This window comes from Heliangelus exortis, chromosome 4 (assembly GCF_036169615.1).
Source record: "Heliangelus exortis chromosome 4, bHelExo1.hap1, whole genome shotgun sequence".
In the NCBI taxonomy this organism is placed as follows: Eukaryota; Metazoa; Chordata; class Aves; order Apodiformes; family Trochilidae; genus Heliangelus; species Heliangelus exortis.
Genome location: NC_092425.1, coordinates 24,116,428 through 24,129,237, shown reverse-complemented (window position 1 = coordinate 24,129,237; position 12,810 = coordinate 24,116,428). Strand labels below are relative to the sequence as shown.

Below are 12,810 nucleotides of genomic sequence, written 5' to 3'. Positions count from 1 at the left end.
CAACCCCCAAAAAACTTTTAATAGTACTGTGGGTATATCTGAAGAAGAAAAGTATGAGTTTGGGTAACGGATAACAATAACCTTGACTCCAAGAACCACACTCCCAGGGCAAGCTTATTATTAGGTACAGTTTTTAAAGACATTTGAGGAGTTATCTTTGTTCAAAGACTTAAGAGTAGCTATGACTCTGAGGGTTTTTCTGAGTTGCAGCTCTTTTGAATAACTCCTTTTAAAGTTTTCAGTTATCACTTTATGGTACACACAGATTTACTAATGATGAAATCGTGGTCCAGTGAAGCAGTGGGAATACAGCCACTGATCTAAATGAAGACAATTAGTGCAACTATCCCATTTAAAACATTGACATGAAACAATATATTGGTTTACTCAACTGAAGCCATGAAGTTGTCCTGACATCAGTTACATGTAGGCTTTTCTGATTACTTTGGGTTTTTTTGTGCATATCCTTTTAAAACTAGGAAATTTAAAATTAATAACATGACTTTCTTCATTGTATATCTACACAGGAAGAGGGCATATGTCAGCTTAGATATGTCTTAAAATTAATGCAGGCTATATTTTCTAAAATATACTAACATTTGGATCCCTGTCACCATTAGATCACTGACCTACCCTGTGTGTGAAGGGAAAAGGAAAAACTGACCTAGGAAAGTAGATAAGAATTATAGCAGCAGTTTTGCAGATGACAGAAAAAAACTCATGCTTCAGCAGCAGCAGGAGTAGTGAATGGTTCAATGCAAATTTTCAGTTTATACTACACATCTTTTCTGAGTTAGCTCTGAGATTCATTTCCTCTCAAACAATGGTAACTTTTTCAGAATATAGTACTTGTTGGTATTCTAGCCATTTAAAAGGGGAAACAGTCTTGAACTTCAAAAATATCCTGGAGGAACAGAAAATAATTTTCTTAATTTTTTACAGGTAGTAGAAGAAATGTTTAGATATGCTGGTGTATACTCAGGTACCCCTAAGCAGTTCTAGGCAGAACAGTAAAAGGACTGTAGAATGAAAAAGAGGTGAGGAAATTTCATCATCTTACTTCACAGGTGGGCCCCACTGGCTGCTTTATCACTTACCAGATACCCCAAGGTGAAGCGTTAGAGCTGGCTGAGGCAAGCAGGTCTCTGAACTCAGCAGGTACATGTATTTATGAGGGCAAAGGAGCATTATTTACATGCCTTCTAACTTTTTAATGGCTGCAGACAAAGCCTAGACTTCCTTTACTATCTGTAAACACTACTCTCACATCTGCTATGCCCGTGGACCTGTGGCCAAGGACATTACTCCTCATTTATTCTATTCTGATTTGCACTGGACTGTGCTCTTGTCTAGCACAGGGTTCACTTGTGACCTCTGACAGCCCTTTTCCTCCTCCCAGGACAGCATCTTTGCCCTGCCCTGCATCTACCTTGCGGCTGAGAGACCTTATTTCTCTCTGCAACTACCTGAAAAGAGGTTGTAAGGAGGTGGGTGCTGGCCTCTCCTCTCAAGTGAACAATGATAGGACTAGGGGAAATGGCCTGAAGTTACATCAGGGGAGGTTTAGACTAGATCTGAGGAAGAACTTCTTTACTGAGAGAGTAGTTAGGCGTTGGAATGGGCTGCCCAGGGAGATGGTGGAGTGTTGAAAAAAAGTGTAGATGAAGTACTTCAGGACACAGTGTAGTGGGTGATACAGATATTGATACATATATTGTACTAAGGGTGGATGCTGACAGTTGGACATGTTGATCTTAGTGGTGTTTTCCAAGTGTAGCGATTTTGTGACTGATTCTGTAATACCTGCAGTGTCCTCTCCAGTCATGTTTTCTTCTCCCTTCTCCAAGGAAACCCTCAGGTTTCAAGAAACAGCTTCTTGTACCATGTTCATCTTTAAGCTGTGAAGTGATACCAGCACCCTCTTGATCTGCTAACAAAGGCATCAATGATACGTGAAGACTGTATCATAGATCGTGGAGCTCCAAATAGCAGCATGTAGGTACTCCTTGTTTCCAGTGTCAGGCAGCACTTCCTGAGCAGGCTTTCAGGAATCACTTTGCTGTGGCAGGCTGGAATGAGTGCAATAGTTTGACTTACAAATGTATTTTTGCAGTCTTAGTCCAACACAGATCTGTGCCTGATGTCCATCTCAGGGGTCACCTGTTGAGTCTCCTTCTCTGAAGACATGCAAAACCTGCCTGGATGTGACCTGCACTAGGTGATCCTGCTCTGGCTGGGGGTTGGACTTGATGATCTTTCAAGGTCCCTTCCAACCCCTAACATGGACTCTGTGATGTGTAACCGACATGGCTCTCACACTCTGCTCCCCTCTGAGGATCCAGCCACCGGCCCAAAGCACAGCTGTCACCCACCAGCTCATCGAAGCCATCAACTTCCACAGGTGTCCCTAAGGTTACATGGAGTCCCGCTGAAGTGCTACGGGCCTGTGCTGCCCGGGGCAGCGATACCCAAGGCGGGGGAAATGCCGCCGTGTTAAACCTCCCTGTGAGGATCCGCGGACGAGATGGAGCCGCGGAGGGAGGGAGTTCAGGCTGGTCACGGGGAACCGAAACCCCGTGAGAGGAGAGCGGAGCGGTGCGGAGCGGCAGCAGGTGCCCCGGCTGGCAGGGGCGGCTCTGCGCGGACACCCGCCGGGTCGGCCCTACCTGTGGGGCGTCGCGGGTCCTTCCCCCCGCCGGGACGAAGCGGGAATTTGGTCGGGAGTGGCCCCTGAGAGGCACCATACCCACGCCGCGCCCTCCTCCCGCCGGGAGTCCCGGGTAAGGAGTCCTAGAGCCTGCCGGCTCCTCCCCGCGCCGCCCCCGACGCTCCCATCCCGTCCCGTCCAGCGTCCACCTCAGAGCCAGTGTCCCGGCCGCTCCCGCCATGCGGCTCTGGGTGCTCCTCAGCCTGCTGCTGCTGCAAGAAACGCTGCCGCACGGTGAGCCGCCGCCCCCAGCCCCGCCAGGTTCCCCGCTTTGCGAGCCGCCTCGGGGTTCCTTACAGAGCTGCTGCTGCTTCGCCGCCTCAGCCCTCAGAGCCCAGGGCCGCCCCCTCCTCAGCCATCAAGGCAGCCCCCGAGGCAGGGCCCGCAGCCATCCCGGCGGCGGCGGTGGCCGTGGCTGTGTTGGGGCTGCTGTCCTGCTGGGCAGAGGCGGTGGGGAGGCGGGTTGCTCTCTTGCCCTGGGCCAGGAGGCCGTCGGAGGGTTTCTGGAGGAGACAGAAAATGGGGTTTCATCCCACCCTAGAGTTCTGGGGAAAGGCGTCTGCGGCAGCACCATCAGCCGCCCCATACTCCTCCCCGCCTTTTCTCTTTTGGGTCGACGTTTAAGTCCGCTCTTAAGCCCCCGGATTTTAGGGGAAAAAAAAAAAAAGAAAATAAGGTTTTGTGCACGGCTGTTCGTTGGTAGGGAGCACTGCACTCGTAACTCGGTTTCAGGCTGTGATGAAGTCTTGGTGGGGGAAGAGGCAAGTTTTTGACTGAGAAGGGACATTCGTAACCAATCCTTGACTTACATAGGCTGTAAAATCTCCTTACTTTTCACCACTAAGGGCTTGGGGAACAAGGCCTGTTGTAGCCCCTGGGAGGGTTTGTGGAGAAATGGGGGGCCGGCGGTGTGATGCATGGAGGAGGAGTAAGAGGCAGCTTCCACAGGTGGCACAGGAGACTGAGGAAAAAGTGCTCTTAAGAACAAAAAAAATTGTCCTTCAACCTGAGATCTGTTAAACACTGAAGAATGTTGTTGGAGGAGGCTGCGGAGTCTCCAGCCTTTGCAATTGTCAGGGCTAAACAAGACAAAGCTCTGAGCAACTGGACAGGCGTGGGAAGGGACTTCCAGAAGTCCTTTCCATCCCAGTTTTTTTTAATGACTGTGTACAATGGAATTGCACTCTGGACCATTGTGGTGTGGGAGAAGATTTCTTCTGAAAGGTCTGGTATGTGAATGTCCCCTACCACATCAAGAGAAATGTTTGGGGTTTTTTTGAGAACTAGGTAATAAAAACACAGAAGGAGAAAGTTGTAGCTTGGGCAAAAGACTTCCCAGACCTATTTCTCTTAGTTTCTGTAATCTATACTGATGTTTGACAGTGTGCTTCACATTCTGTCATCCAGAAGCTTAGCTACATGAGAAAGTAATTTGGCATATTTAATGTCAGATTCTTTTACCTATAGCTTTAGACAAGTCCTAATGTAGATGTGATTCCAAAATAGCCTTTCTAATTTAGCTTATTTGATTTTATGAACAGTGAACGACATCCATTCAGATGGTCTGTATGACTGTTGCCTGTATTGCCTATATGAATGTTTATTTGGATGATTACCTTGGATTTCCTTGGACTGGATTTTATTCGAATTACTACAAATAGAGATGTGTCCAGCCTGTTTTGTCATATTAGTTATGACCATAGACACTTCGCTCTCATCTTAATCCTGGTGGTTAAGAATTATGCTTTATAGAGACCTCATAATTTCTTATTTTTTTTGCACAAGGAAGAGTTAATCAGTATTAATGACAGTTCAAAGCTTTCTGATGCTGCCAAGATGTGCACGAGGGTACAGGTGGCACCTCAAGTTAAAAGTGATTTCTTCTTAGCATTATGTGACTAGCACTCATTTGGGGATTGTTGTCGGTGTAACATCTGTGAGGACAAGGGGCAGACAAACATTAAAGGATGGGATGCATACTGTGAACCAGGAGCAAAAGTGCTGCATAGTGTGTTTCTGTGACATACTGATGCATAGTCTCTTTCTTGATGAGTTAGTAGGGACCCTGAATGTACTGTTGCAGAGGAAATGAGTACTCTGCATCTTACAACTGATACTAGGAGCTGCTCAGAGGTAGAAAGGAGGAGTTTTCTCCATGGCTATTTTCCTACTAACTATTAATTTAAAAAAAATTTTTTTTAATAGAAATGTTATTGCTGGATTAAAACAGTGAGGGCTCTGTGAATGAATGTTGTGATGGAAGAGTATCCTAAGCATGACATTCATGTAATTACAAAAGTGCACTGTTTGAATTTGTTTTCTTCCCTGGGGAAATCTTACAGTTTGGGTCAGGAAATGAGAGAATCTGTGTGGTAGGTTCTGTGTGCTTAAAGGGGTTTGATTATTGTGTCTCTTCTATTTTAGGTGGTAAACTTCTGTACCACTTAGCTACTTGGCATACAGATACTTGATTTGGCAATGAAAGAAGGCAGGATTGTGAGGTGCAGAAGTGGTGGTGTCAGTAGATACCTGGACAGATTTACAGGAAGTGTTGGGGAGGAGCATGGTCACAGCTTGCTTGGAAATTCACCTCTTCTGGAGGTGCAGCAGAGAGGCAAAGCGAGGTTTTCAGTGTAGAAAGTACATCTACATCAAAGTAGCTCCTTTGATGGCGTTTCCTGAAATGCCCCTGCTGTCACCTGCAGGGAAATACAAGGTCAGACAGACAAGAGTCTCACTGTGTAGCTGGGAGTGTGGTATAGCAGCAAAGTGCTCAGGCTCACTGGGAAATACAGAAACGTGGCACAGAGGGAGCTTGTGCAGAGAGAAAAAAACCCTAATCTAGAGAAAATCAAAACCAGGCTTTTGGCACTTTGCATTGAAAAACTTTCATAGGGAGACTTCAACAGCTTCTTAAAGGCAGAGTGTCAGGTGTGGAAGAGCACACAGTTTGGGATGATGCATTTCTTTGGGATGAAGTTGTAAGATCTGAATGCCTTCAAACAAGCATCAGGATTGAGGCTGTCAGAATGTAGTAGAAATGGCAAAAATTAGTTAAAACAAACTGTCTGATTTTAATAGGGTTTGGGGTGATGGAACAAAAAGGGTCTGTGGACCAAAGCTTCTGTGCTTCTACAGACATGTGGAAAGTACACGAGGGAACTGGAATGGCTATTTTGAAATGGGATTGCTGATCCAAAAGGTTTTAAGTGTGACCTTCTAATACTAGGGCACAAATAATACAGGAAAGATGGAACAGCTGAACCCAAGGCAGAAGTGGCAATAGTAGAAGTGTTGAAGGAAGCTTTAGTGTTGAGTCTGATTCATGTCAGGGTTTGACAGTAACAGTCACCTGGACTGAAATCCCAGCCCTGTGGAGAACAAACAACCTGGTTACTGACCACCCAACATGATGGGGGGAATGACTGCTCTGTTAAGGAAAATAACGGGGGGGGGGGACTGCAAGGGCTGGATAGGAAAGCAAAAGGAAGAATTCCTCACCCTCACACTGGCTGGATCACGTGTGTCAGGGTGTGACACTGAGTGTATTTGGTTAGATGCCACATAGGATGACTTCTTAGGGCTGCTACTCAACAACCCCCAAGAAAAACAAATTCTTGACTTGATCTGGAGCAGCACTCAGGTAATTGGATTCAGATGTTTCTGTAGAACAGCCAGGCTGTAGTTTTAATATTCTTCCAGGAATAATAAAAGCCAAATAAACTACTGATGCATTTAATTTCAGAAGGGAGAATTACATAAGATGAGGAAGCTGCTTAACTCACATATGGGTTAAATATAAAAATCAGAATAAGGCAGACAAAAAGAGTTTGAGAAACAACTTGCCAAAGGGAAAAGCCAGCCATAAATCCTTTTCTTCTGATGTGCTGGGGTGGAGCAGGGAAAGACTGCTGCAAAATTTGTAAGGCTGGTAGGAATGGGGATTAAGAAAGAACACCTACAGAAAATAAAACCTTAATTATTTGTGTGCATCCATGTTCCCTGTGGTGGTGCATAGGGAGGTTTTAATTGAAGACGGTGATGTGATAAACATACCAGAAACTTTTAGTGCAGTATCATACTAGCACTGTAATAGCAGGCTCAAAGACAGAAATCTTTCTCTGAAGGGAGAGTCATTATAGGACATCTCATTAATATTCCAGAGGAATTGGCTTTAGAGAAAATCAATAACATGAACAGTATTTCAGTACCATGATTTGGTGATATACACCTGAGCCAAAAGAAATTGGAACCTGAAGCCTCAACTCAGGTGCATAACCTACTACATAATTACCGCTTTCCATGAAAATGGAAATACACTAATATTTTAAGATTTAAGCCAGATCTCTGTATTCTGTAAACTGAAGTAATCAATAAAAAAGCATGAATTAGAGAAGAGTCAATATGGCTTTGTATGGCTGACTCTTTTTTTTTTTTTTTCCACCAGAAGTGTTGAGGTTTTTTGCAGATCTGCAGAAGTTCTCTGAAAGACTATAAGATTGTGGCCCTGGATGAATTGGTTGATGTCCTTGTATTCCCTAAGGCTTTTGGTGAGACTGTTTTTAAAGGTTCCATGTGAACCAAGGTTCTGTTGAGACAATGGAAGAGTAATAGCTAATAGAAAACTAAGACTAGGAGTTAATCTCCAGGTTTTGTAATATAGGCAGAGAATTGTTTTTATCCAGTTGAATTTCACAGGGATCTCGTAAGACATATGCTTTTCAGCATATTTATAAATCTGCTAAAAGAAAAACTTTTTTAAGTATAGAATTGGAGAAGGATCTTTCTATTTTGCAAAACTGGGCAGTGAAAATCAGACTTGAAATTTTGTGTTGGCACATGCAAAGTAGCACAAATGATTCCGACTTCATAAATACCTTGATCGGTTTCTGCTTAGGAATTTCTAACCAATGTTTCCTACTTAGGAAAGTGATCTCAGACTTACACTTCATTACTAGAGAGACATTCAGCTCCTAATATTGCCTTCTTGAAAAGTAATGAGCTTTTAAGATAGGAAAAAATATACCACTAATAAGTCACACTTGTACAAATCATGAACCTGGTGTGCTGTCTGCTTTTGTCTTCTTTCCATTACCCATGTGATGTAACTGAAATGTTGTAAGGTGCATATTCTTTTCAAGGAAGTGTGGGGCTTTTCAGTCCAAAATGGACATGTTTGAGGGACAGAAGTTCTGTAAAAGTACAAGTGCCACAGAGAAAGCAACAGTAGCAATAGTTGTTTATTCACTTAATGTGAAAACTAGGGTGCATCTAATATTTATGTACAATTTGCATAGTTTTTTTAGTTTACCAAATTAAAGAAGTATAAATCCACCAAGAACTATAAAACAATGGTAGCTGTAGTTCACAGATCCCTTAGGGTAAAAGCTAGAGCCTAGTATCAAAGGAGCAAAGATGGTGTCCCTGTTCCCTAGTTGGTTTCTCTCACTGGGTAGTGTCAGCAGGAGGGTGTTGTTGTCCAGGCAGACATTTGTCCTGACCCACTGTAGCCTTTCTAAGGTAATGTAGGGAAAAAGCGCTGTTTGCTCCTGTAATATATGCACTGTGTCCCTTGCTAGGGTTATGTGCCCTGAGTAACTGGAAAAACCCTGCTTCGTGGTCTTTCATAGGAAGCAGGAAGCTCTCTTCTGAAATTCTGCTGTGTTACCACCATTCTCCCAAGTATGTCGATTTTGTAGGGCCTGTGGCATCACCAAGAAAATGGAAAGAAGCATAAATATTTGCTTCACTTTCAGAAACAATAAAATGTTCCACTTTATCTTAAGATGTTATGATCTTTGGAAGGCTTTTGTATTTGAGCTCTTCAGTTTGTGTCCCATTTTGAAGTGGTAAGGCATCTCTGCAATCAACTTTGCCAGTGTAGAACTGGAAAAAATGTTTTTCTGGGTGGTGATGGTGTAACCTTTGTAACTGGATCTTTGCCTCTCAAAAAATTATTGCATGAGTCCAAAAGAATTTAAAATGCATTGGGCAAATTAAGATGACTACAGCATTGCTGTCTTCCTGTGTATTTTCCAGTTGGTGTGAAACCAGAAATTAAATGCTTCTCCTACACAGGCAGCCTTACACTGCATGTTGAGATCACAGAGTCACAGAATGGCTGAGGTTGGAGTCGACCTCTTAGGATCAAGTGGTCTAGGGCTGTGTCCAGTTGGGTTCTGAATATCTCCATGCATGGATACAACACAACCTCTTGGGGCAACCTGTGCCAGTACTTGACCATCCTCACAGTAAAAGGTGTTTTCTTATGTTCAGATTGAATTTTTTTTCATTTCTTTTTTTCCTTTTTTTTTTTTTTTTTTTTTTTTTTTTTTTTTTTTTTTTTTTTTAATGTGCCCACTAGGCTATGTGCCATTTAAAAGGGACATGGTGTACATCAACCTGGGCTTACAGAAGTGGAAGGCTGAAGCAGTGCAAGGTGTCAAGCCCAGTGTATGAGGAATGTCATGGGAGCCATCCAAAGTCTGGGAGTGCTGCTCTTGGTGCTGCAGCCAGGACCAGTTTTAATTCATGCTAACTCAGAATACAGCAGGGCTATTTTTAATTCCAGAGAGAGCTTATTGATTGATCTGTTCAGTCAAATACCCAAGCATTTTCATGTGGAAAAGCCATGTTCATTCAATGTGAATTAGCTGTCAGGCACTGTTAGTGCAGTTTTTAGTGTGGAGGGACAGGAGTTTTAGGCTTATTTTGAAGAAGATTCGTGCTAACTACCATCTGTTAAAGTGGGATATCTCGATTTTTTTTTTTTTTCTATTACTTGAGACACCTCACTTTTTCTTTCAATTTCCTTTGCTTTGTTTCTAAAAGCAGCTGAGCATCCCTGTTGTCTGTAGCAGGTAATGAAATCTCTTACCATTTCCCTTTTAAATAAGGTTCTGTTTTCACCTGGGTTGTCAAATTAAATGGCTGTTACAGAGACATGGTGAATTGAAGACTACCGTCAAGTAATTTAAGTGCCATTTGTATTTTTATAGTACTTATTGTTAAAGATGAAAGCTGCAACACTAACAGTATTTGATAAATTGTCTTGAGGTTCCACACTTAACAGTTTAACTTCACTTGTCTCTTACAATAGCACTGTGTGTGAAAAGGTTATGCAGAATTGATGGGAATGTCACATTCTTGTGAAGACAGAGAACTTGTGTACCATTGCTACACTAAATGGCAGTGATGTGTGGTAGAAAAGACAAAAAAGTAACTGTAGACTGAAATGCTGTATTTCTTTCCCTTCCCATTTTTAAAGTTCTCATACCTTACATATTTGTCTGTTTATGTGGACTCTTAAGTATAGAATTTCCACATGTTGATGAAAGCTCTCTTTTTCCTTTTTCCCCAGGAAAATGGGTCATGCCAGAGACTTCAAAAACTTCTGGAAATTAACTCTTGTTCTTTTGATAAAGAATTCATAAAAATGAGTAAAACTTTATTCTCTGGCATAAGAATGATTTTATTTTTTTTTTCAAAAAGACTATGCATCCTTTTTCTGATGAGTAACATTGTCTCATTTTCTTTATTTTCCTAGTTACTGGACAGCCTGCTAAGACCAAGCGTCCAAAAGAACCTGGAGAAAACAAAATTCGGCCTGTTAACAAAAAAGTAAAACCCAAAAATGCCAGGATGAAGGAGAGAGAATCTGTTGACTCCTCTTTGAAGTCCCAGTCCATGCTGACACAGGTGATGGATAAAGGTCATTTCCAGAAGGTAGCTGCCACCTTGAGCCTCTCTGCGGGACAAAGCATAGAGCTGCGATGTAAGGGCAGCAATGTCACTTGGAGCTATCCTGCCTACTTAGACACCTTTAAAGACTCCAGACTCAGGTAAACAAATTTTCATGTTTTAGGGTCTGATCTTTTTTTGACATGAGTAGTGTTTTATAGAAATGTATGCGTCTGTGAAAGATAAATAGTGAGGAGACTGTGGAGCACTGGGAACAGTGCCCTAAGAGCCGTGAGTTTTTCTTGGATTATTGAGAGAGGTATGAGCAGAGGCATCAACTCCTATTGTCCTTTTGTTTCTAGATTAAGTACAAGTCTGTATGCTCTCTGTAACTCACTGAGGTTATCTGAATCTCTCAGATCCATTTCCTTTGCTTACAGGTATGACGGTACCTTAAAATAACTCCCTGATAATTATTTTTTCACATGTATTATTCTCCTTTCCACTTCTGTTTACAAAGAGGAGTGCTGCAGACTGGCAGTACTGCAATCTCTAGCATATCCTTCTGAAATTCGTGAACCAGTTTTCCCTGAGTGTTCATTTGCTTGTCCCCTCTGCAGCTGGAGCAAGGCTTCTGTCATAAGTTGCAGCAGGAAGCCTCTTTCTGCTGACAGCTTATTGCAGCAATAGCTCTCAAAAGATCTTGTGACCGATTTAACCAACTACTGCTCTTTCGTTTGCATGAAATGTTTTATCGGGGTTTGTTCCAGCAGGTGGCGTTTATCAGCTGCAGTACAGATCGTCCTTCCAGCCATAGCTGAGCGTGAAAAATAACAGCCGGGACTGTGTGTGTGTGGGGGGGGGGGGGTTGACGTTTTCAAGTGTGTCTCACATTTTCTGCATTTCCAAATATGTTGCTGGCATGATTTGGTCGTCTAGAACTCAAGCTCATGTTATCTGAGTGTTAGCATCTGGCATTGGCAAGTATTCACAGTTTTTTGAGAGGAATCTGAATGCTGCTTCATCATTTGATTGACTGTTGCTCTCTTCCAAAACTGAGTGCTTTCCTAGTGAAGCACATGGGACAAGGTACAAAAATTTAATGTGGATTTTTTGGAAAAAAATGCGTTTTCTAATTGTGTAGTTTGGCATTTTGGAATAGTTTGGGATTCTACTGCTTAAGCAATTTACCTTTCTGTTCATACTCAGGTTCACAGTATTTCTGTGGCATTATTAACTTGTTATATGGTTACAGAATTACAAAGCAAATGCTATAAAACGTTTGGGATGGGTAGTTATAACTTGTCTTGGTATTTATTTTCTTTTAGAAGTATGCTAGGCTTATATTTAATATTTTTATATCTTTGTTTTAGAGCAATTACTTTGAAAGAAGTTATTGAAGCAGTAGGCAGAGTTGGACTGAATCAAGAAAATTAAATGTAAGCAGAAGACCCTATAATTAACCAGAGAAATTGAAAACATAGATTAGTAACACACCTCAGATTCACAGAATAGTAATATTTTATGGAGACAGCCCGCAGAACCTCATGCAGTTATATTTTCACTGTACTTTTACCATGGCTTCAGTAATTATCTCAAGATCTTTGCTGTAGTGCTAATAAATGTATAAGAAGCAAAGTCTGCTTTGTAGAATGAGAAATTTGGAATTTATAGTCTGTGGGTTCAGAAAGCTTAGATTGTATTTAACTGGAAGTATCCTGAAGACAGCATGTTATTTGGGTAGCTCAGTGTTTGAGGGTGAGCTGGCAGCATGAAAGGTTATCAACAATGGTGCCACAAATTCAACTCTCAACTTCAAGCAGTTTGCTGGGAGTTTCAGCAATAGGCAAAGTGTTTTGCATCTCCTGGGAACTGCCAACGTCCTCTATCTGCAACAAGAGGAGGCTTTCTAGACTGGCATCTAACAGAATTGCAATTACAGGACACAGAAGAGACCTTAAGGTTCAGGGTGATGAGGGCATTTGTAGCTCAGTTGGGTGGAGGATTTGCTGAGAGCAGAGGTCCAGGGCAGGAGCTGATGCTGAAGGTGCATGCTCACTGCTTTGTGTTTCCTGTATGTAGTTCTGGGTAAAGATGGTCTTTTGGCTTGCAGCTAGTTAAATTTAACATCCACATAATGCATTTCCCATGAGTGGCTGCAAAAAGAAGTGTAGGGATAAAAGCCAGATGTTTTGTCTTCATGCTCTGCATGTTTTTAAGTCACCCATATGGTGAGGAGAACACAGCAGCCTGGAAGACAATTTCTTTTCTAAGAAGGAAGATACTATAATTAGAAAAGCCATTTCTGTAGTATTAGTGGCTATGCTTGCTTTGAGTTTTTCTTTGTAGGTATACTTCATGGCCTAGTAAAATAAAATATTTTTGCTTGCTATACTAGAGAGTCTCAGTTTTTATAGGCCTGT

At 42.3% G+C, this 12,810-nt stretch overlaps 1 protein-coding gene across 3 annotated transcripts in view; it reads left to right on the top strand.

The window, feature by feature from the left end:
- The window catches only part of PDGFRL (platelet derived growth factor receptor like), a 29,934-nt gene that overhangs the window by 6,388 nt on the left and 10,736 nt on the right, over positions 1–12,810 (top strand). For 2 of the 3 annotated variants that reach the window (XM_071743444.1, XM_071743446.1), the window contains exon 2: positions 10,254–10,548. In XM_071743444.1, the coding sequence (XP_071599545.1) occupies positions 10,254–10,548 (295 nt within the window). Of the gene's footprint in view, positions 1–1,847; positions 1,996–2,113; positions 2,942–10,253; positions 10,549–12,810 lie in introns of all 3 variants that reach the window. The other variant, XM_071743445.1, reaches the window with a different exon arrangement.